The 22,227-nt window shown below is 47.1% G+C and overlaps 1 protein-coding gene across 1 annotated transcript; it reads left to right on the top strand.

Moving 5' to 3' along the window:
• Nucleotides 1-297: 297 nt before the first annotated feature.
• On the top strand, nt 298-8,190 carry LOC120526422 (golgin subfamily A member 6-like protein 2). The gene is made up of 2 exons (XM_039749595.1): nt 298-492; nt 7,573-8,190. Exons 1-2 carry the CDS (start codon nt 444-446, stop codon nt 8,085-8,087), a joined length of 564 nt encoding a protein of 187 aa, XP_039605529.1. The 5' UTR covers nt 298-443; the 3' UTR covers nt 8,088-8,190.
• Nucleotides 8,191-22,227: the final 14,037 nt, after the last annotated feature.

Genomic DNA, 22,227 nt, shown 5'->3' on the forward strand with positions numbered 1-22,227 from the left:
AAGAAAGAAAGAAAGAAGAGTTTATGCCTCTTTATCATAATTTGCTTCTGCACTGTAAACATAAAAAGCCTTGAGTTCATATGAACTTGTGTGATTCTCAATGGCTTTTTTTGTTTGCATTAAATCCCACAGTTTTCACATACATCTCACATTTCTTATTGGAAAACAGCCAGCCAGCGAGGAGCTACACATGAAAACAGGCTGGGCTGGTTGAGATTTGAAATCATGCAGAGGTGGCATCAACAGCAGACATGAGTGGTCAAGAAGGAACATAGGACCTCAGACGTCTCTGTACAACTTGGCACGTGTTAGTGACAATGAGCAGAGCTGAATGGAGATGGAGCGTTGAATAGATGGATGAGCTGGGATAAAAAGAAGGTTTACCTTTGCCAGGTTGAGCTGGAGGTGGTCTTCCTTCATCCAGGTTGCAATATCAGTGAGACATGCAGAGATTCCAGCTGATGCCATGTGGTACCCTGGAAGGAATGACAGGTACAGCTGCATATCATCATCATCATCATCTTTGTGTTAATAAAAGAAACCACAGGACTTGATGATAGGGCCTAGTGAGGATATGTGTATATAGAGCAAAATAGAGAAAGGGTCTCGCACTGATACTTGGGGCACCCCGTGCTTGTCTGGTGCACCCTTGATATCTTCCCACGCCAAGACACACAGCAGGATTTGCCCAAAAAGTAAGATTGAAACCACCTTAGGGCAGTTCCAGTGATGCCAAGGTCAGGGAGGGTGGCAAGGAGAATCTGATTATTGACCGTGTCAAAGGCAGAGAGGAGATCTAGCAGGATGAGCACAGATGACTTCTTGGTGGCTCTGACCTGCCATAACATGGCAACAATGACAAACAGAGCAGTCTCGGTGGAGTGGCCCTTCATGACTCCTGACTTATTACAAGAAAGTAAGAGACGTGATTAGAGACAACACCTTCCAGTGTTTTTCATAGAAAGGAGTGGAGATACACGGGTCTCTCTAGCTGAGATGGGTCGAGAGTGGGCTTCTTGAGGAGAGGAGTGTGTAAGTGCAGAAATGAGTGAGCGACAGGGTCAAGGGAAGAGGTGGTAGGACGACTAGAGAGGAGCTTGGAAACCTCCGTGCTGGAGGGAAGAGTAAGAGGAGAAGGCTGTGCTGTGTTCACGAGGGAGCGAGCTGGCCAGAGAGATTTGACAGCCGATGACAGACAAAGGGTCTGAAGGTCATCAACAGTCAAGGAGGTTGAGGGGTTGAGGAGAGAAGTGAAAGGCGAGAATAAGCCGTGAATTTCAGGAGGGTTGCTGAGCCTATTTTGAAAGAGCCTTACCTTAGCATTGGTAGTAGCACAAGAGGGACTGACATTTATCCACATTTCCTTTTCGTTTGTCCTAAGCTTGGTCCATAGACCGTATACTGTCATGGAGGTCCAAAGCACATAAATCCCAAAAAGTTCCAAAAATGCCAAGTAGAGGTGGGTATACTGCTAAACACCAACTTAGATATAAGGGCAACACAGAATCTTCATAAAAATAAAGGTTTATTTCCACAGAAATGCTTGTAACAAGAATGAAGATGCTCTGTAAAGCACAAAATGGAGCTGGGGCAAACAAAAGACAATCCAGGTGAACAAGGTCCATCCATCCATCCATTATCCAACTCGCTATAAAGGTCCTAAAACAAAAATGCAATCAAAAGGAATGGAGCACAAGGTCAAAAAATCACAAAACGTACAATAAAGCACAAGTGAACTTACCAAAAAGAGCCACAGGAGCCAAGGGGGACACCCTCTGGATTTCTAGGGCAGTGATTGGCAGGTGGCCCGCCACACAAAACACGTGACACGTGACAAGATCAAAAACAAAGAATAATTCACACAGTCACCAAGGGCCTCATTAACATAAGTACATGACAGAGAAATGAAGAAATAAGACGTAAAACAAGACTTTGAACCCCAGTCGGGGAGGAACCCTGGATGAAACATGACATGTGGCGCTTCAGAAAGGCATGGGCAGGAGGGTGCAGGCCCAGTGGAGAGGGGGCAGACAGCATATCAAGGCAAGAGGGATCAGTGAAATGGGAGAAATGGGTGGGCGAGAAGAAGAGCAGGACACAGCAGAAGGACGCAGTGGGAGGAATGGAAATGCAAAGAGGAGGAAGGAGCCGAGATAAATGGCTGAGAAAGTGGCTGATATCAGTGGGTGTGCAATCCCAGATTGGGTCTCCAAGCTGAGTGACCTCCCGACTCGGCCAGCCTTACAAGACCACCATGAATATCCACCGCACATATTGTGAGTGCAAGGATGCTGGCCTAAGAATAAAGTGAGTTGCCCCGACATGGGCACGAGGGCCTGGGCACGTAGATCTGTTTTAGGACTGCCACAGCTTTGAGTCCTCTGTTGTGTTGCCCAGTCTTGGCTGTCACTTCCAAAGAATAGCTCAACATGAACATGGAGACCCCCTGTAGACCTGTAAACTAAGACACACGCAATCGGAGAGCAGGACTTTAGGGACCTTCATTCTTGCCTTGAAGTTATTTTGGCCTGTCCACGTCAAAATCGATCCAATGTTCAAATCTGCCCACCCCACTCCAGCCAATTGGTTCAGTCCTGCCATGACAGGAAGTCACAGGACGTCTTCTTAAGGACGATTGTAAGCCAATGTGAATGCATGGATGCATCTGGGCACACCCATCTGTGAAGGCCACACCCACCATGGCAGGCGGAGCTTATTGTGAAGTTGTATGTAAGAAGTGGCGCGTGTGGATCTCACCCAATAGCAGCTGGTGTTTGAATGTCGGAGGTGTCGTGCCAGCTGAGAGCACAAGACCATCATTTAGAGACGTCCCGGAGTGAGAGTCAGCCTGGCACCCTGTGCCCTTTTGTTGTACAGAAGATTTGTTCTTTCAAGGTGGGTGTCGATATTAAGCTCTGTTTTTAACCCTTGACTTCTTCTGTGGATCGATTGGTTTTATCTGCAGGATGGCAGAATCAACTTCAGACAGCAAGGCATCAAATCCCAGCCACCTCTTTTGCTTACCAAGCCTCTGAGCCACCTCTTGTCACGACTGTCACTGTTTTTGTGAAGCTTTCACCCGATGGCTTATTCCTTGTTCACACTGTTCGTCTTGTCATGTGCTATGAGTGTCTGCTGTGGCTTTTGCGTGTGACTTGATTTCAATTTGTTTGTTGATGTGGCCGATGCCTTTTACAATTTGAGATGCGATTGGTTCCATTTCACAGATGAGGTCACTTGGTCACACGGTTATGTCATCAGTGGCATTTGAACCCACAAACCTCAGAGTCTGACATCCAAAGCCTTGACCGCCATGCCATCAGCTAACCTGCCTGCGTCTCGTGAATCAGCTCTCCTTTTCAAGTCCTGTGTCGTGATGTTCTTTATGCTTCTCTTTACTTTTGACCCATGTGGGCTTGCTCTTGTTGTGATGGCCTGTCCAGACCCTCTTCCTGCTCTTGCTCCGGGTGCTTTGTCCCAGATTCGGATCCTCTGTTAGTTTGTTGATATTAGCACCACCTTGGTTATTTACAAATGACAATATTTTGTCACCCCGTCGTTAGAGCAACACCTGTGTCATTAGGGGTCATGAGCCATGGTTACAACATGAAGGGCTTCAAATTCCACCTCCGAGTTCATTTCTCTATCTGCGTGCGTTTGTCACCCTCAGGTTTGTGTCACTCAGTCATTCTGCTTTGTTCCACTCTTGCCTGTGGTGTTTTACATTTGATTTTGGCTTCACCTTAAGGTTTGTACCTTTTTTATGGCTCTGACTACGCTCTTCTCCCAGTTTCCCCCTTGGACGCTACTTAGACCATTGTGGAATTGACATAGGAAACGACCTCTGAGTGGGCATGACCCCGGCTGAGGACAAAATGGCAATGTTCAAATAGAACAAAGTGGCATCAACGATATCTTCAAATACCAACACGAAAATAAGCCTAAGCCTAACTTTCACAAGGCACTACATACAGTTGAAATACGTAACCACGAATCTCCATGACCGTAAATAACTTCTTTTAAGGGAAAAGATATCCTTCCCAAAATAAAAAAATGACCAAATAAAGCTGGTGTAGGAGAATTTGAGTGAGCCAGGGGCTTTAACGGTTCTCCTCTCCCATTTTCACTCCTGGTCTTTGGAGAGTGTAGGCCAAGACCTGCCTTGACTGCCATTAGTCAGCAGAAAGGCAAGAAACCTTTAATGGGATAAACCAGGAGATGCCCGGTGGCCAAAAAGAAGGGTCAGAACTGGGGGTCAAAGAGCACCAAGCAAAACACCAAAGCAAGAGACACAAACTGAAGTCGAAAAGAAGCAAAGACAACATTTAGGGTTGGAATCCGCAGTTCGGATAAGGAAGTGAACTTTCAACCCCTCACGTCGACTGACAGGTCACAACCCCCTGTCATCGTGTCCTGAAAACAAAATAGCAGTGGCCATTGTGAATAAAAATGGGGCTCAATACGTCCTCAAAAATAATGCAACTTGCAGGGGACTCACCCAGAATTCAAATCTGTGGGCTCAGACACCCTAAGATTGACCCAATATGTGAACAGACGTGACGGCACAACACCAACAGGCTTTATGATTCCTGCAAGGCTTTCCAAAAGTTTTGAGGGTGGGACGTGAAGTCGAAACGAGAATAAGAAATGCAAGGCAGATGGCGCAGGACCAACAGTGGGACGCAACCTTTGGTTGATCTGAACGTTCTGTTGTTTCAAATGATCGTTTATTTGACGGTTCGTTTTTACGCAAATCGATTTTAATCGTATCCGGGAGAAGAGACGCAGTCAAAAGTTAGACAAAGAGTCAAAAACTAGACCGCTTCCCAAAGCCAAACCAAGAAATAAAAATGGACGTCTGAAGATACAGATAAGTAGACCAAAACAACAGCGAACCAAGGAAACAATTCAAGGAATCCATCAGCGCTGTTGGCCATTTAAGTTAGTTTGGTGTTTTTGCTCAACAAGGGGGCAGCGGGCAGGTGTGCAGGTAGGACGACGGCCATCAGACCCCCCATGTAAAGGCCGCAGAAGCCACAGGTCGGTGGCCGAGACGTCGAGGACTTCTCTGCGTCGTTGACTTCCTTCTGGCTTTGGCATATTCAGCTCTGCTGGTGTGGAGTTACCCTGCTTTTCTGAACGACTTCCAGCCCTTAGAATGTCTTTGTTTGATCTTTTGGACTTGGATTTTGAACAATTTGAAGTTCTGTTTTATTCTGAAAATACCTCAATGCCTTTTCAATTGGCGAATGGTTGCTGTGACAATATCTGAACTGCCATGACACGCCTGCCCTTGTCCACATTTGTGGATTCTTGTAGTTGAAATGACATTCAAGGGACTGGAAAACAGGAAGATATGGGGAGTCCAACCAGGCAGAGGTCAGAACCGAGAGGCAAAAGTCAAGGGTCAGAAACAAGAGCTCAAACTTCAGAACTTTTACAAGACTTCTACAATATCTGCAAGACCAAGAGACTGTAGCCACATGGTCCTTGGGGTGGTGGGCCATCTTCCTATGGTCTCTCAGTCCTGCTGGTCCACTCTCTATAGATCAGACAGAGTGTACAGCACAACTCCTGGTCCAGGCTTTGGTCTTATCATGGCTGGGCCACCACAGCCCTCTGCTGGCAGGATGACCAACACGTGTCACAAAGCTGGTACAGATGATTCAACATGCAGCCACCCAACTGGTGTTGACTCAGCCAAGGTGGTGGGCACATGTCACTGCTCTTTTCAGGTCACAAAATTCCCAAAGCCAGTTCAGGATGGTGAGAATACCTTTACTGACACACGTATGGTGCCACCTCAGCACCAGGAGTGAGATGACTGAACTACACACTTTAAATGAAATGAGTGTGTGATTCGTGGGCACTTCTGGCATCCTTTCAAGTTACTGATGAATGGACCCTTGGAGTCGCAACGTCTGCTACTCAGGCTTACATTGGTCTTCTCATTGATTCTTTTGAGTCTTTTACATGGGGTAGCAGCAGAATGGGGTCAAAGATCAAGAGGCTCTGATTAAAAGGCTTTCTAAGAGTGTGAAGTGCAAAAGCTAGCAGTTAATAAGAACAGAAGGCATTCAATAAGAGGGGTGTATATAAATAAATAGTGAAAACCATAAAAATAATCTCTGAGAATTGGCTCCCTGTAGCATCACACTTTAACCCTTGATGGTCAGCACCCGGAGACACGTATGGAGACAATTGGAGGTTCTCTGCTCCTTCTCGAGCACTCAGGCCTACTGCTGAATGCCGATTGGTGATGCCACCTCTGCCTGGTATCCACTCTCACTCCAGACATCGTTCACGTTTCGCTGCCCACCTTCATTTGAAACTTCAGCTCTCGCTCTCTGTGTTTAAGAAAGCCTTCTCAGATGATTGTCAGAGGCGTGTTAAGAAGCTTGTGAGTCCCAAAGCACATAAGTGCAGAACAGCATCAAAAATGGCCACTGGAAAAGTAAATCCCATTAATATGCATAGCCAGCATCACAGAGGGGAACAGAATCTTTATAAGTAAAATATAGTCAGTATTTTCAAAAATCGGCCCTGTCACGTAGTGAAGCTCTGAAGAGCACAAGAAGCACAGCAGGGACGTCCAAGCCAAACAAGCCCCCCGTGCAAATCCAGAAAACACAGCCAAATAACCGAGCACAGGTCAAAAGAATCCCAAAATCACAATATGGCCAAGGAAAAGACCCTCAGCGCTCCCTCGCACAATAAAAAGAATGACAAGGAGTCGTGTGCTGCTCCTGCCTGCCTTTATAACACTGGCGATGGACAGGTGGTTCTGCCTCCTGGGGACCACCCAGAAAACACACAAGGCGTAAACAGAATAAGCAGATGTTAAATGAATACAAGAGTCAAAAATGAAGAAGACAACACAAGACAAGCATTTGAACCCGAGCAGGGTGAGGGGAAGGCTCAGGAGTGGCGACCACCACCTTGTGCTCCGCGCATTGTAAGGTTTCCAAACTCCATTCGGACCCCCCCCAATGGGATGATACGCCGAAGAGGGTCCCGAAGTGTGATTGCCACCCCTGTGGAAGTCCACCTATCAGCTCCCAGCGCTGGAGCGGCTCACAGCAGAAGCAAATCCATGGCGACCACGTGCGCACTGTAAGCGCCTGGCATCGATGGGTAGAAATGGGCACGACCCTGCCTGATTGCTGTGTCCGTGCATAGGAGAGCGACAGATCCCGCTAGAATAGATGACCGTGCTGTCCATCTGAATCAAGTACTGTACTGAGTACTGAGAGTCGGCCTCATCTGGTGAGCATAAGCAACATTTACATTTACGGGATACGATAAATCAGACAAACATCTGTCACAAACAATACAACTCATAATCACGTTAATGGCCTCCTTCATTTGGGTTTTGGTTAATGATTGTTCGTCTCGTGCCCTTTCAGATCAACTTCCTTGTTAACGTTCATCTCTCTCTGCCTTGCTATCACTGTTGGTCGTTTCTTTCTTCATCTGGCTACCATATCAGTGATTCATTAACATTTTCTGGGGCTCTTCTCTGGCTTCCTTCCCTAATCTTCTTCTTTGTTCTTTTATCCCCTGATGGCCCAGAGTTGATGGAGAAGGACAACACCAACAACATGGATGTGGTGAAGGAGCTGGTGGAATGGGGCTTGCAGCTGCTGAAGAAGAGAGACGAGCTGAAGGAGAAAGAACGGCGCCTGAGGGAGGAGGACAAGCGACTGAGGGAGGAGGAGCAATGGCTGAAAGAGAAGGAGCATCTGCGTAGGGTCAAGGAGCAACTGCAGGAGGTGCAGGAGCTGGAGCACCAGGAGCAGACACGGCGGCTCAATGAGGAGGACGAGGAGGACGAGGAGGAAGTCAGCAAATCCCATCCGTTGACCGATGAGATCTGGCAGCAGTTGGAGGAGCTCCGGCAGCAGTGGGAGGGTCTGCGGGAGCGCCAGGGGGTGAATCCCCAGCAGTGCCAGCTGGAGCGCCACCACTGGGATGAGGAGAGGCGGCAGTGGGAAGAGGCCTGGCAGCGATGGGAGGCGGAGCGGCAGAAGTGGAAAGAGGACTGGAAGCTGAGGAAGGTCGACCAGATTGTCAGCGAACTCCAGTGAGCTACCAGGAATGAGCTCTTCTGTTTTCGATGTGCGGTCAGTCCGCTTCGTAACCCGCTGCACGTGAGACAGCGGAGATGTTCTGCTCGTTTTGATGGCAATGAGAGGATGAAACGGAAATGAAAGTCAAAAAACAGTCCTGGGCCAAACGCCAGCAAAGTGTGTGTTAATCAAAGTATGCCAACCCTCTTGAGATCACTGCCCAAAATGGCAGACCCCATCCTCAGGCACCTTAAAGTCTATTGGTATGAAGGAAAAAGTAGAAAAATATAAATATAATCATTATAACTGAAGAAAGAGGGTGACATGGTGGGGCATGAGTGGCTTATCTCAAGTGCCCTGTGTGGCTTCGCCAGCGTGTCCCCCAATGTGCCAGAGCCTACTGCCCAGGAACATCACCACAGACCATCATAAACTCTCTGTCAGGTCTTCATCTATGTCCAAACGGAGCCAAAACTTACAAGAAGGACTTCCTCCACCAAGGAAGTGACACTGTGGGCATATCTGCTGCCATCTTAACCCAACTCCAGCAACAAGCTGATGGTCTTGGAGGTCAGAACCGAGGTGGCAAGTCTGCTGGCTGCACGATCTGATCTTTCAGATTTTGGAAGAGGGGCAAATGTTATGGGCTGTCTGCATGGGGGCTTGCTGACTGAGGAGGAGGAGGAAGAGGAAGAGGAGGAGGAATTGGCTCTGATTAAAACCAGGGGGTGATGTGAGCCAAATAAAAAATCTGGAAATGCCAGCAAGGGATCAAAAAAAGCTTCTGAAAGGTCAAAAGAGGAACTGAAAAGACGATAAAAGAGAATTTAAGGGGAAATCGCTGAAAATGAGAAGGAAACGGCAAACAAACTGGACAAACATTTCACCCAAGCATTTATAAAAGAAGAAACAATGGAATGAAGAAATAAGACAAACTCCGAGTTCCTAAATGTTAAACCAGAAGAGTCCGATGTGCTTCACGACTAATAAAACCCCTGAATCTGAAGTGAAAGACGTCAGCTACAAACCCGTAATCTGGAATCCCCTCTTAATCTGCTCTTATAATTTGCTTCTCTATGATTGCTGCTTGTTTAGAATTTTAGAAGTTTAGAAAGAAAGCGTTTGTAAAATTCAGAAAGGCCAAAATCAAAACTGTAGACGAGGGCAGGGAATTCAATAACCAGAAACCAAAATCAAGAAGAATCCAAGACAGGAGCCACACAACTGCAGCCGTAATTCAGCAAACACCTTAGTGACGATGCTAAGGTATCTGAAGTCTTAGACAGAGGGTCCGTCAGCTCCTTAGAGGAACAGCAAGTGACAAAACATTAACAGTGAAGAACAAAGAGCGAGCCCAGGGCGCCAACCATTAGGCAATTTAAAGATCCTTTATGGCGAGAAGAGCAAATTACCAGTAGAGAAAGAATCAAAGAAAATGACATGAGACGTTGCTGTCGTACCTTCGTTAGGCGAGGCGTCTACAGGAAGGAGTTCACAAATGGCAGCCCCAAATCACGGAGGAGCCAAAGCACAAGGGGTGTGGCCGGAGAAGATGTGGGCGGGGTCTTCATGTCTTGGCACTTCCCCAGCTGACGAAGCAACAGCAAACAGCGGAGACGACGGCCGATTGAAGGAGAATTTACACTTCACTGAATAAAATGCACTCGAACGTTCAGATCCAGGCGTCTCCTGTCGTTATGTTGAGTAAGAGCTGCTGTGCTGTGCTTCCCCCATCCATCCAACCCGCTATATCCTAACTACAGGGTCACGGGGGTCTGCTGGAGCCAATCCCAGTCAACACAGGGCACAAGGCAGGAAACAAACCCCGGGCAGGGTGCCAGCCCACCGCAGGGCACACACACACCTACACACCAAGCACACACCAGGGACAATTTAGGATCGCCAATGCACCTGACCTGCATGTCTTTGGACTGAAACCCACGCAGACACGGGGAGGACATGCAAACTCCACGCAGGGAGGACCCGGGAAGCGAACCCAGACGGGTCTCCTAACTGCGAGGCAGGAGTGCTACCCACTGCGCCACCGTGCCGCCTCCCCCATTCATTCTCATCTAATTTTCCTTCTTCTTGTTACTGTATGAGTGTGCTTGTCCTTTACATTTTTGAAGGATGTTTTGTGCTTGTGGGTGTGAGGACTTTTAGATTCCTGTGCCGTTTCTGGCACCATTTGGTTTTGATATAAGACAATGGGTGGAATTCTCTTTCATTTTTAGCTTGTGTCGGGGTGTGCAGCTCACATAGAAAACCATACGTCGGCTTAATGTGCAGATTGCTGTGCGGCGCTGGCTGCAGGTCAGCTGGAATGAAGTGGAGCAGGTTGGCACAAAGAAGGAAAGAAAGACGTTTCTGATGAAGGACGTCTGTTAAGAGAGAATTGGCTTGGAAGACGTGATCACTTGATGGAGAAGTGAGGATGGGAAGGGTGGCACAAACTAAAAGACAAAAACCGAGGGCTGCGTGCAGGTTCTGGGTCGTGGCCATGAATCCCCTATGCCGAGCGGGCAGGACAGAGAGAGACCACCATTACAAGTAGAACGATGGGGCAGAAATGCAGTGGCATCCATGGAAGGGCCTGCCACCCTGGGAGCTGTGGTGACTGGCAAAGATGGCAAGTTGGATTCCCGCTAAGCATGCTGAGCTGGCAGATGGATGGTTGCATAAGGGCGCCTCCTGGTGTCCCAAAGAGACAGACAGACAGACAGAGAGTTTTACTTCTCCACCTGCTGGATTTCCGACTTATTGAACACCCAAAGACACTAATACTACATTTTACTTTATGTCACTGTAGCTGGACAATACTGTGAAGAGTTTTATTCACATGTTAACTGTGGCACACGGGGGCTCAGCAGTTAGAATTGCTAGCCAAGCATTGGATTAGACAGCCAGAGACAACTGGAGGCTCGTATAGTCATCTGAAACACAGGTTAGGTATTCCTGTCCTCTGTCAGCACAAATCCATCCATCCATTTTCCAACCCGCTTAATCCGAACACAGGGTCGTGGGGGTCTGCTGGAGCCAATCCCAGCCAACACAGGGCACAAGGCAGGAACCAATCCTGAGCAGGGTGCCAACCTACTGCAGGACACACACACACCCACACACCAGGGCCAATCTAGAAGCGCCAATCCACCTAACCTGCATGTCTCTGGACTGTGGGAGGAAACCCACGCAGACACGGGGAGGACATGCAAACTCCACGCAGGAAGGACCCGGGAAGCGAACCCTTAGGGGTCTCCTAACTGCGAGGCAGCAGCGCTACCCACTGCGCCACCGTGCCGCCCTCAGCACAAATCTTCTTTCCTTATCGGGAGAATGAGAATCGGCATGTAAGCACTGCGATATTTCTGTATTTTGTGGAGAAGTTCAGCCCTTGTTTGAAGACAGAAGACCAGCAAGTGAAGCAAGACGTTATAAAGGCTTGGACAACAGCCAGACCCTTAGAGGCGGAATCGACAAAACTCGAAGAAAAACCTCCCAGCGTGGTGACGAGAAAATGGCTGACTTTCCCACCTGGATTAAGTCTGTCCATGCGCCTCCCCGTCTGTAACCGCGTTAACCGTCAGTAAATGTAAGCTAAAAGATATCTTGTGCCGCCGTAATCACGATGGGAGGGATATTATGATGCTGTTTAATTATTTAATATGCCACAATTTTAAAAGGACGCATTACCAAGAGAGCTAATGCCTCTGCAGGAAACAGACACCAATTAGTTTTAAGGGACGCTGTTAAGGGTTTTATTTTTGGGTTCATGTCTGGCACACTTTGTACACTTGAATTCGGTGCCAGTGTTCAGATCTTAAAGTCTTAACCCTGGTCCATTGCCAGTATCCGTGTCCCCAGAAGGTGACCGTGGCTGTGGGTCTCGGGTATCACAAAGACATGTAGGGCACTTGGTCTCCGAGGTCACCACTTCCATCTTCATTGCTGTAGGAGACTGACTGTGGATAATGATGTAACGTGTCAGACCCGATACCTGAAACGGGCCGATCACACCCCTCACGTTCCTATTCAAGAGGAGCCCAAAGTGACCCCCTGAAGTGTCCCGCCATATCTGCTTCAAACAGCCACGTGGACATCTACAGAGTACGTGATAGAGATGTTTAAAACTGAAAGACCCAACAGCCCTCTAAGTGTGAACGAGTGTGCGGCCCAGCGCCTCGTGACGACGTTCACACCAGAGTCCACAGTCTTCTACTGGGTGGATGAATTGGAGAAGCCGGCCAACGAAAGCTTGTGTGGTTGTAAATGGGAGCTCCCCGGGTCCGCGAGTTGTCACCGAGAGCGCTGCAGGATTCCCGTCCCCGGAGACGTTCGCTGACCCTCGCCTTTCTAGACTGCTCTTTGTAGCCGCGGCTCCTTTTACTGTACGCGGTCTGTTTTATTAGTCCGCTGGTCTTTATTCTCCATTGCTGTCCTCTCATCCTTTCAAAAAAGCCGATTATGCAAATGACTTCTGAAACAGGACGTCCAGCCTTCAGGGTGTCTCCTAATCCTTCCCTGCTGTCATCCCTGGAGTTCTTCTGGTTGCCATCTCCGGGTTCGGCCGGACCAGGCTGGTCGCTCTGTACTTAATTCCCAGCAGCTCCCCCTGGTGGCCACCACCAAGTATGAAGTAGCAAGTGATGGTGATGGACTTTGTTACTCCAGTATCACCGTGGCCTTTACTCTTGTTGAACTGTACTTTCCTACACTAAGTGTAACTAACTGGGGGTACGTACTGAGACCCCAGCCATCATGTGCTGTCGCTCCGTCTCATGTACAATGTATAGCTCACGCGTGACCCTCCTTGACACTTGGGAGCGCAATATGACCTGACGTGCTGTTAGCCTCCTTAGTATCTCAGACCTTCAACTCCTTCTGTCTCTCCTCGTATCTCGAAACTCTCAGTCCTTCTTTTCTCCTCTGGACTTTCTCTTGTGCTGCTATGTCTGTTTTGTAAACTGGACACGGCCCTCCAGGTGACACCTCACTACTGCGTCATATGAGTTCAGCTCAACCTCCCTTTATCTCGTACTCCACACGTCATACACTCGAACATCTTTCAGCCTTCCTAATCGCTCCTCTTCACTGTCCAGATGGAGGGGCGATGATGAAGACCAATGTCCTCGGCCCCTTTGGTGCGTTTTTCCTTGGGTGTTTTGTGCAGCCTCTTGTTGAACTTGAGGCTACAGAAGCTGATGACTTTGTTTCTTTGTTTCTTTCCCAGAATGAGTTCACTACCCAGGACTGGACACAAGGGGGCGCTGTGTGAATCCTTATGAGCTACACTGGCCCAATTTGAGCTCATCTGAGAGGGCACAAGTGACAAGAACCTTCAACAGCACCCAGGAAACAAAGAAACAAACTCCCTCCGTGATCCAGCCCGCTATATCCTAACTACAGGGTCTCGGGGGTCTGCTGGAGCCAATCCCGGCCAGCACAGGGCGCCAGCACAGGGCGCCAGCACAGGGCGCCAGCACAGGGCGCCAGCACACTGCAGAGAAACCAACTCTCTAATTCAAAACTGGTAAAACATGAGCTGAATGATTCGGGAGCCTACAGTAGAGCCAGACGACCAGGATGAAGTCAGAGCCTGGGGAGAGGAAGCCGAAGAGTGCGGAGCCAACGCCATGGCACTGAAGCTGTGGCCACAGGTGATTTGGGTGTCTGCTGTTACATTGACGCTCTCGTTGATGGTTTGATGCCATCCTTTCTGAGGTCAGCTGATGTCTTTTCATACCTTTGTGGGCCTTCTGAGGGCTGTAGGTCATGAATCGACTGCTAGTTCATCTACCTGAGACTTCCACCACAATCACCGCCATATTGCGTAGGTATGGGCGCCTCGTTTCGTGCTGTGCTTGCTTCGAGTCTCTGGGAGTTTGTCTTTGGCAATGTCGCTTCCTTATCCAAACTGATGAATTGTAAAACAAGCCTTTGGTCCTTGTGCCGTTGGAATAACTTTGGAATCCGCCACTTCTGTGATCCTTGCTACGTCACATTCTAGTAACGGTGAGGTGGACGCCTCGATTCTGAATCGTTTTTCTCGATCTAAGCTAATCTAATCTAAATCTCAGTTCTCCTGGTTACTTCTTCTGAACCTTCTGAACCTTTACTAGCAAAACAACTGCTGCACCGGAGGAAACCCCGCCCCTAATTAACATAATGCACATGTGATCGAACAACACAACAAAGTGAAATAAAATGAAATCATTAATCAGACACCAATGGACGCCACAAACAACTCATTTCTAGCAGAAGTTTCACTATGAGGTTCTACTCACTGAGACGTGTGGCACATGTTGATGGGCACATGCCAGTTTGAATTTCACTTGACTCTGGAGACCCAATCAGAACCCCACACGTCTGTCCCCCTGAAGCTGTCTGTCTGCGCGCCTTTTCTTCAGGTGCCCTGTAGCTTTTCTGGACTGCTGCACGACTCTTACCGTGCCGCGCTCTCCCCCTCGTTGTTGAATTGCTGCACAGACGTGTGTTCTGTGCCAATCGATACTCATGTGGTGCTACTTCACCCACTCGTAATACAAAAGGCGACTGAAGACGTCAGCCGTAGACGGGAAGTTCCAGCTTATGCGTTATTCACACCCGCTCATCAGTTAAAACTATTAATAAATGGCTTCTTTTATATAGCGCCTTTCATATCTACAGTGCCATGCAAAGGTCTGGGCTCCTGGTGGAAATTTCCATTACTGTGAATTGTGAAGTGAGTAGAAGTTGAACTGATCTCCTCCAAAAAGGCATGAAGTTGAAGATGAAACCTTCTTTTCAGCATTTTAAAAAAGATTACTGCATTATTTCTGTTTTGGGCAAATATACGGTAAAATAAAGGAAAAGAGGACCATGCAAACGTTTGTGCACTCCAAGACATCTGAGCTCTCAGACCTTCATGAGCTCCTCAGGGCTCTGGTTTGTTCTCAGTCTCCATTAGGAAGGGCTGGTGATGCAAATGTCAAAGCTGCATGAACACTCAGACTTTGGTCCAACAATCAGCGGGCATGGCCTCCTCTAAGCAGCTGCCTAGAACTGCACTGCTGAAACAGCAGGAGAAGGCAACAAGAAGATAGCAAAGCCATTTTCTCAGTTCATATCACAAAAAATGACAGTTAAGAGGAAGACCAAGAAGATTTTCCAAGAGATCTGCTCACAGGAATGCTAAACTGGCAAATCAAAGCCCCATTTGACTGAAAAAGATCTTCAGGAAGGTTGAGCAAACTCTGGAGTGGCGCTGCAAAGTTCTACTGTGCACAAATGTGACCTTCTTGGAAGAAAAGTCGTCAGATGAAAATCTTTCCTGTATCATGTACCGCAAAACTCAATGTCAGAAGTTTGCAAATGAACATCTAAACAAGCCTGGTGCTTTCTGGAAACAAGTCCTGTGGCCGATGAAGTTGAAACAGAACTCTGTGGCCACAAAGTACAAAGGTACCGTAGTTTTAGAGAATAAAGGGTGCAGAATTCCATGAAAAGAACTCCTGTTCTCCTTCCTTCCGCTCTCTCTATCTATCTATCTATCTATTTATTATATAGCGCCTTTCACTCTATCTATCTATCTATCTATCTATCTATCTATCTATCTATCTATCTATCTATCTATCTATTATATAGTGCCTTTCACTCTATCTGTCTATCTATCGATCTATCATATAGTGCCTTCACTCTATCTATCTATCTATCTATTATATAGTGCCTTTCACTCTATCTATCTATCTATCTATTATATAGTGCCTTCACTCTATCTATCTATCTATTATATAGTGCCTTCACTCTATCTATCTATCTATCTATTATATAGTGCCTTTCACTCTATCTATCTATCTATTTATCAATCTATCTATCTATCTATCTATCTATCTATTATATAGCACCTTTCACTCTATCTACATTTTATACAGTACCTTATCTGTCCACTTACTTACCTTCTGAATCTGCAGTCTGTGTCCTTGTTCCTCCAATTTCAATTCTACATCCCAAAATGAAGTTTCTTCCAGCAAACTAAAATCCCCGAAGGTGTCTGCTTTCCTAACGGAGTCGTTGCTGAGCAGAACTTCATTTTATTTGACAGAAATCCCATATTGCTGCTGTTTTTCCAAGTGTGCCTTACAACAAACTGGTGCCCCGTCCAGTGCAGATTTCAGCTCCATGACCCTAAACTGGATTAAACAGGTTAGAAAATGGAGGGGCTGCCGTGTGGAGGTTTGGATTTGAGACTGTCCAGCTCTGACTTGGTCTAAGGAGACGTGTCCTGTACAAGAATAACGTGACAAGCTAACGCAGACACACAGATACATACGAGAAGAAAGTGACAAGGGGTTAGGAATGGGGACGTTCTCTATGCCACTACTGATTTCTGATTCTGTGAGCAGTCAGGGCTCATCCACATTTTGGTATTTTAGTATTTTGGCTTCTTATTTGTCACTAGCACTTTCTGAGCCACTGTGTTTCAGTCAGGTGGCCATTGTACCACATCAAGAAGCTATGGTGGTAAGTTTCCTTATTCATACATGACAGTTAAGACTCCATTACCTCTGCAGCGGCACAACGAGGAGCTGCAGTCGACAGACAGCCTGAGCAGAGAATGCCACGCCAGAGGGTGAGGCGCGAGGCTTTGTTGAGACTCTGGGAGATGCCAAGTGTGTGCCACACAGAGGGGAGTAACATGCCAGTGTGTGACTTAAGGCAGCATCACGTGCCAGTGAGTGAGGCCCGAGTGCACAGAATGAAGCTGGCATTTCATCCAACTTCTGCAGATACAGGCGAGTCTTCATCACCTTTCTTCATCTCCTCCTCTTGTCAGCGGTGCAGGGCATTGTCTAGAATTGAAAGCATGAAGTTCAAGTTCCTGCCATGAGTAAAGAGCACTCTGAAACTCCTAATTGTCTACTCAAAACACCAACAAAAACGACAGAACATCACAGACCATTCATACCATTCAGAACATCACAGACCATTCAGACCATTCAGACCATCACAGACCATTCAGACCATTCAGACCATCACAGACCATTCAGACCATTCAGAACATCATAAACATGCAGTCACACGCAGCTCAACGCTGCACACAACACACAAAGTGTTCTTCAAGAAGACTCTTTTATTAAATGCTGTGCCTTCATAAGAGGCTCCAAAGAACATCAGCATAAAGACAGTACTAGCCATCTTCTTTTGTTCTTCCTCTCTTGGTGAGAGTTGTCCTCCTCTATTCCCAACACCCACCTGTTTGTCTCTTCTCTGCCCACAGCCGGTGGTACTTCTGGTAGGTCAGTGTTGTAGTCACTTCTGAGTCAGCAGGAGACCCCCTCCTAAAATCTCCAATGGGCCCATCAAAACTGCATCCCCTATGAAGCCCTGCAGCTGCCCACACAGTAGCACTACCAGACGGTTGCTGCCACCCAGCATTTTAGGAGCAGACAGACTCCCACTGACCTTCCATAGTTTTGACCTCCTAACCATGAAAAATGTACCAGCCATCCTGGCGTGGAAGTCAGCCCACCCATGGCCTCTGTGACACCATAAATACACAAACAGCGTCAGAATGACTCCTTGGAATTGCATTGGAAGTGTGACTACAATAGAGTAGGACCAGATGTGTAGTCATGAAGCATCCTACAGGCACTCCCAATGAGGAGTAGACATTTGGGAACGAACGACGTCACCATTTTCTGGCATCCCAAATTGTCACTCATGATGACATTTTGGACTTTTCTGATGCTAACACTGAGGACTCATCACAAGGCTACAACATCAAGAATTACAGCAAAGAGCACCGAGATGGAAAGGCTGATAACGGACACGTTTATTTATCAATGAGTGACCCCAGCCACCTTTCAGAAGAATCATCTTCTCGCTTATGACCGCAGGAGGTGCCTCACAAGGTAACAGTTACTGAAAGCAGCCATGGCTACTCTTGTGCTGTTTCTGAAGTTGCATATTCACTCTTGTTGTGTTCCCAGTCATCTTCCATAGCTTCATGCCATGTCTCACTCCATGATCCCCTCCTATCTTCTGAAAGGCTCGGCTTATTCAATGGCCAAGAGGCTCCGCGTGCCATCTTGAACCTTCTTGCACTGGTAAAGTGTGAAGGGCAAATGAAAATCTCAGCATACCGGTGTGACACGTTGCTGTCAATCAACCATCCAGGCCCACCGGTCTTCTGGGTCACTTAGCATTAATGAGCACCTGCGTGTTAATACTGTGATGTCACTTGTGGTGTCACATGTGCGTGTGTGTTCACCTACACTTGGGCCTTTGTGGGTGTCCCAATTGACGTTTGAACATTACCTCACGTGGAGTGCTGGCCAAATGTACGTATCCGTGTATTGCCTCAGGAGTCACAAGGACGTTTAAGGTTTAGTGCAAAATTCAAGAAATGGTTGGTTGTGACATACGCAAGTCATCGCTACTGCAAAGCTGCATTGTCCTTCTGGCCAAAACATTTCCACTTTGATTCCGGCTGGCAGCTCCCGGCTTCTCTGTGTAGAGGGAGCGATTACGAAAGATTTGCTACAAATATGACTGTCCAATCAACATCTTCCTATGAGTCCTACTTTGACCGGTGCCTCCAAAACATCCCCTCCTTCCATTTTGTTCTGCCTGAACACCATCCTCTGGCAGCTCCTAACGAGTTTGGAATATTTCTCAATCCTGGTGACCGTGGTAATAGTGGTACCATGTTCCTTGACTTTGAAAAAGGTTAGGGGCTGTGGATCGCTGGACCTTGGTTACGGCGCCCGGAGCTTCATCGTTGGATGTGGTACTCCAATACTGGAGGTGCGGTGAAGGAGATCAATCACATCCTCGTGAGTTTAAACTGTTTAAAAACGTTTTAGATGTCCTGCAGGACAGATGCAGACCTACATTTGGAATTAATAGGAAACTACAAAAAACTCCACCGTGGATTAATACAAATTTAAAAAAGAAGTCGCAAAGGAAAAAACTGACGAATAAAGCAAATAAGACGAATGAGTGCAAAGTGAAGTGTAGAGCATATGAGAACATGAGGGCAACCATTAGGAAGAATATCAGAGAGGCTAAAATACAGTTGGAGAGGAATAGCAGATAAGGCGACCCCAAGAGATTCTTTAAATATTAGGAGAACAGTCAGGGAGGAGGTGAAGAGCATCAGGAATAGTAAAGGGGGCTTAAAAGACACACACAGTGAAATGGCGGACGCCCTAAACTTTCATATTTCTGAGGTGTTCACAAGTGGATAACCTCAGAGCGGTAACAGGGACTACTAAGGAGGTGCTGAGGGATTTGGAAATTAGAGAGAGAAGAGCTGCTGAGATTAAATAAGATGAAATCACACAAATCACCAGGGGTCTCATGTATGACGGCGTGCGTAGAACTCGCACTATAACACGACGTAAGCACAAAAGGCGAAATGTGTTTACGCACAGAAAAATCCAGATGCAGGAATCTGTGCATTCACCAACTTCCACGTTCTTCCGTTCCATAAATCCCGGTCAGCGTGAGAATTAACACACGTGCACTCGCCTGCTGTCCCGCCCCCAACTCCTCCCAGAATTACGCCTCTTTGAATATGCAAATCAATATAAATCGCCCTTAAGCTCAGCCTTCTGTGAAAAGACAATGGCAAAAGCACGGGGGACAATAGAAGAATTTCAGTGAATGCCAAGTGGAGACAAAGACAAAGCGTACTGTTTGTTTAATTAAACCGTGGAATAAACAACAACAGGAAGCTGATCGAGTGACATAGCGTGTCGGAGAAGTTCACAAAGTCACACGGTGCCCGAAATAAAAAAGAAGTCACATATCAAAGTCACCGTGAAAAGGGGGGTCGTAGCCCACCGTCTGAGTGTCACATAAAAGACTATGAGGGTACAGAGAAAAAAAAACAAATAGGCACACAGTGCGGAAAAAGCACAAAATGTCAACTTCAATGTGGACATTTGCACTTGAATCACACGTTATAATATGAAGTTTGAATGTCCCTGTCTCTATGCACACGGTTAGGGATTCATTCATACAGGCAGACCACGTATGGGGCTGAGGGGCTCAGCATTTACGATTGACAGCCAAGCACTGGACGAGATAACCAAAGACAACTGGAGGATTGTATAGTCGGCCTAAAAGACAGGATACTGTAGTACACTTCTGTCCTCTTCTTTCCTAGTTTGGAGAATGGGACAAACGGCAGTGTGGGCATCGTGCTGCTCTTGTTGGAGATGGGGTTTGAGTTTACTGTCCTTGTTTGGAGACCAGAGAGGGCCTGCATGTGGAGAAGACGGTAGAAATACATGGAACAAGCAGTCAAGTCCTCTCAGCGTGGTGACGACAGACGGCAGACTGCGTAGATCAAGACTGCCACACCTTGATAGAGTCGGTCATAAGCTTCCCATCTGTAACCGCGTAAAACCGTCAGTAAACTAAAGTATATCTGAGTCTCTCGCGTGATGTCTGTACCGCCGTACTCACGATGGGAGGGATTGCACCTTTTCTGTCATATTTCTATATTCTTCGGTTACTTAACATGCCGCAGTGTCAAAAATACACATTTCTGGAGCGCTAATGCTTCCTAAGGAAACATCACGTAGTTGATTTTGTCACTAAAGTAGAACCTCATAAACTTCATCTTAAAATCGTTTAATTAAGCAGTTTCTCAAACCCCATCGTAATTAAGGTCGCACGTTAAATGCTTTGCTTCGTATTTGATCTTCTCTGTGTGTCAATGACTACTTGCTTCTTAAACCGGCTCTCTTCCTCCGACTGGTCACAGACTCCATGACATTCGTGATATCACAGCTCTCTGAATAACTCAAATACTGAGATGTACACGTGATGTCATTTTCATTATGTCAGGAGTTATTAAACGTGGCAACACGGTGGCCCAGTGCTTGTGTGCGGCCTTCGATGAAATCATTTATTGCAGCAGTACTCAGGGGCGCCTCTAGGCTTGTGGTGGCACTGGGCAGAGAAAGAATCGGTGGCCCCTTCGCCCGCCAATGTCAATATGGTGTCTTATGCACGGTGGATGGCCACTAGAGAAGGTCCAGAGAAGAGCGACTCGGCTGATTCAGGGCTACAGGGGACGAGTGATGAAGAGCTGAGCCTTTACAGTTAAAACAAAAGAAGATGAAGAGGAGACCTGATTGAAGTGTTTAAAATGATGAAGAGCATTAGTCCAGTGGACCGAGACTTGGATTTTAAAATGAGGTCATCAAGAACACGGGGACACAGTTGGAAACTTGTGAAGGGTAAACTTCGCACAAACATTAGGAAGTTTTTCTTTACACAAAGAACGATAGACACTTGGAATAAGCGACCAAGTAGTGTGGTGGGCAGTAAGACGTTAGGGACTTTCAAAACTCCACTTGATGTTTTCTTGGAGGTAACAAGTGGAGAGGACTGGCGAGCTGTGTTGGGCTGAATGGCCGGTTCTCGTCTCGAGTGTTCTGATGTTCTGATGTTGTGGGTAGCAGCGAGAGTCTCCTCCAGAACTGAGTTTACAGAAGTGTCCAGTTTGTGAATTCTGACCACAGACTTGTTGTTGCTACTCTGAAGATTCAGCTTAAGTCCAGTCGGCTACCACTTACTAGGAAAATGAAGCTGGACCTGGCCGGACTCCTAGATCAGGCTGTTTCTAATGAATCCGCACGCAGTTTGTGTGAGGAACCTGCAGACTTGGGTGTGACTGTCAATCCTGATGTGATGTGGGTGACAAGACCCTGAAGGTTGCGGAGGGTTGTGTTGGTGTTACCAGTGATCCCAGAAAGAGGTGTCTTCATCTCACAGGGCACTCTGGATATCATCGAGACGAGTCGCAGCACACAACTTGATGGCAACGCCGACGTGTAATGGGAACTGAGAAGGACGGCTGTGAGGGCTCCGAGGGCAGATAAGGAGGCGTTTGTTAGAGGAATCTGAGAGCGGGTGACACGCCATGGTGTACGGGCTAGTGACCAACGTCCTGCTGTAGCAATATGAGGAGCTCGACACACATGGGTACCTCATAGCCTTGGTAAAAAAGATTCATTCTAACATGTTTGGAAACGGACAGAGTCTTAGCTCTAATGTGATCCCCTTTGAAGGAGGCGTCTTTTATAAACTGAGACTAAGTGACTAATTAAGTCAACTGAACAAACAGAATGATATACATACTCTCCTGAAGAGAATCCTACAAACA

This window comes from Polypterus senegalus, chromosome 3 (genome assembly GCF_016835505.1).
Source record: "Polypterus senegalus isolate Bchr_013 chromosome 3, ASM1683550v1, whole genome shotgun sequence".
Classification (NCBI taxonomy): Eukaryota; Metazoa; Chordata; class Cladistia; order Polypteriformes; family Polypteridae; genus Polypterus; species Polypterus senegalus.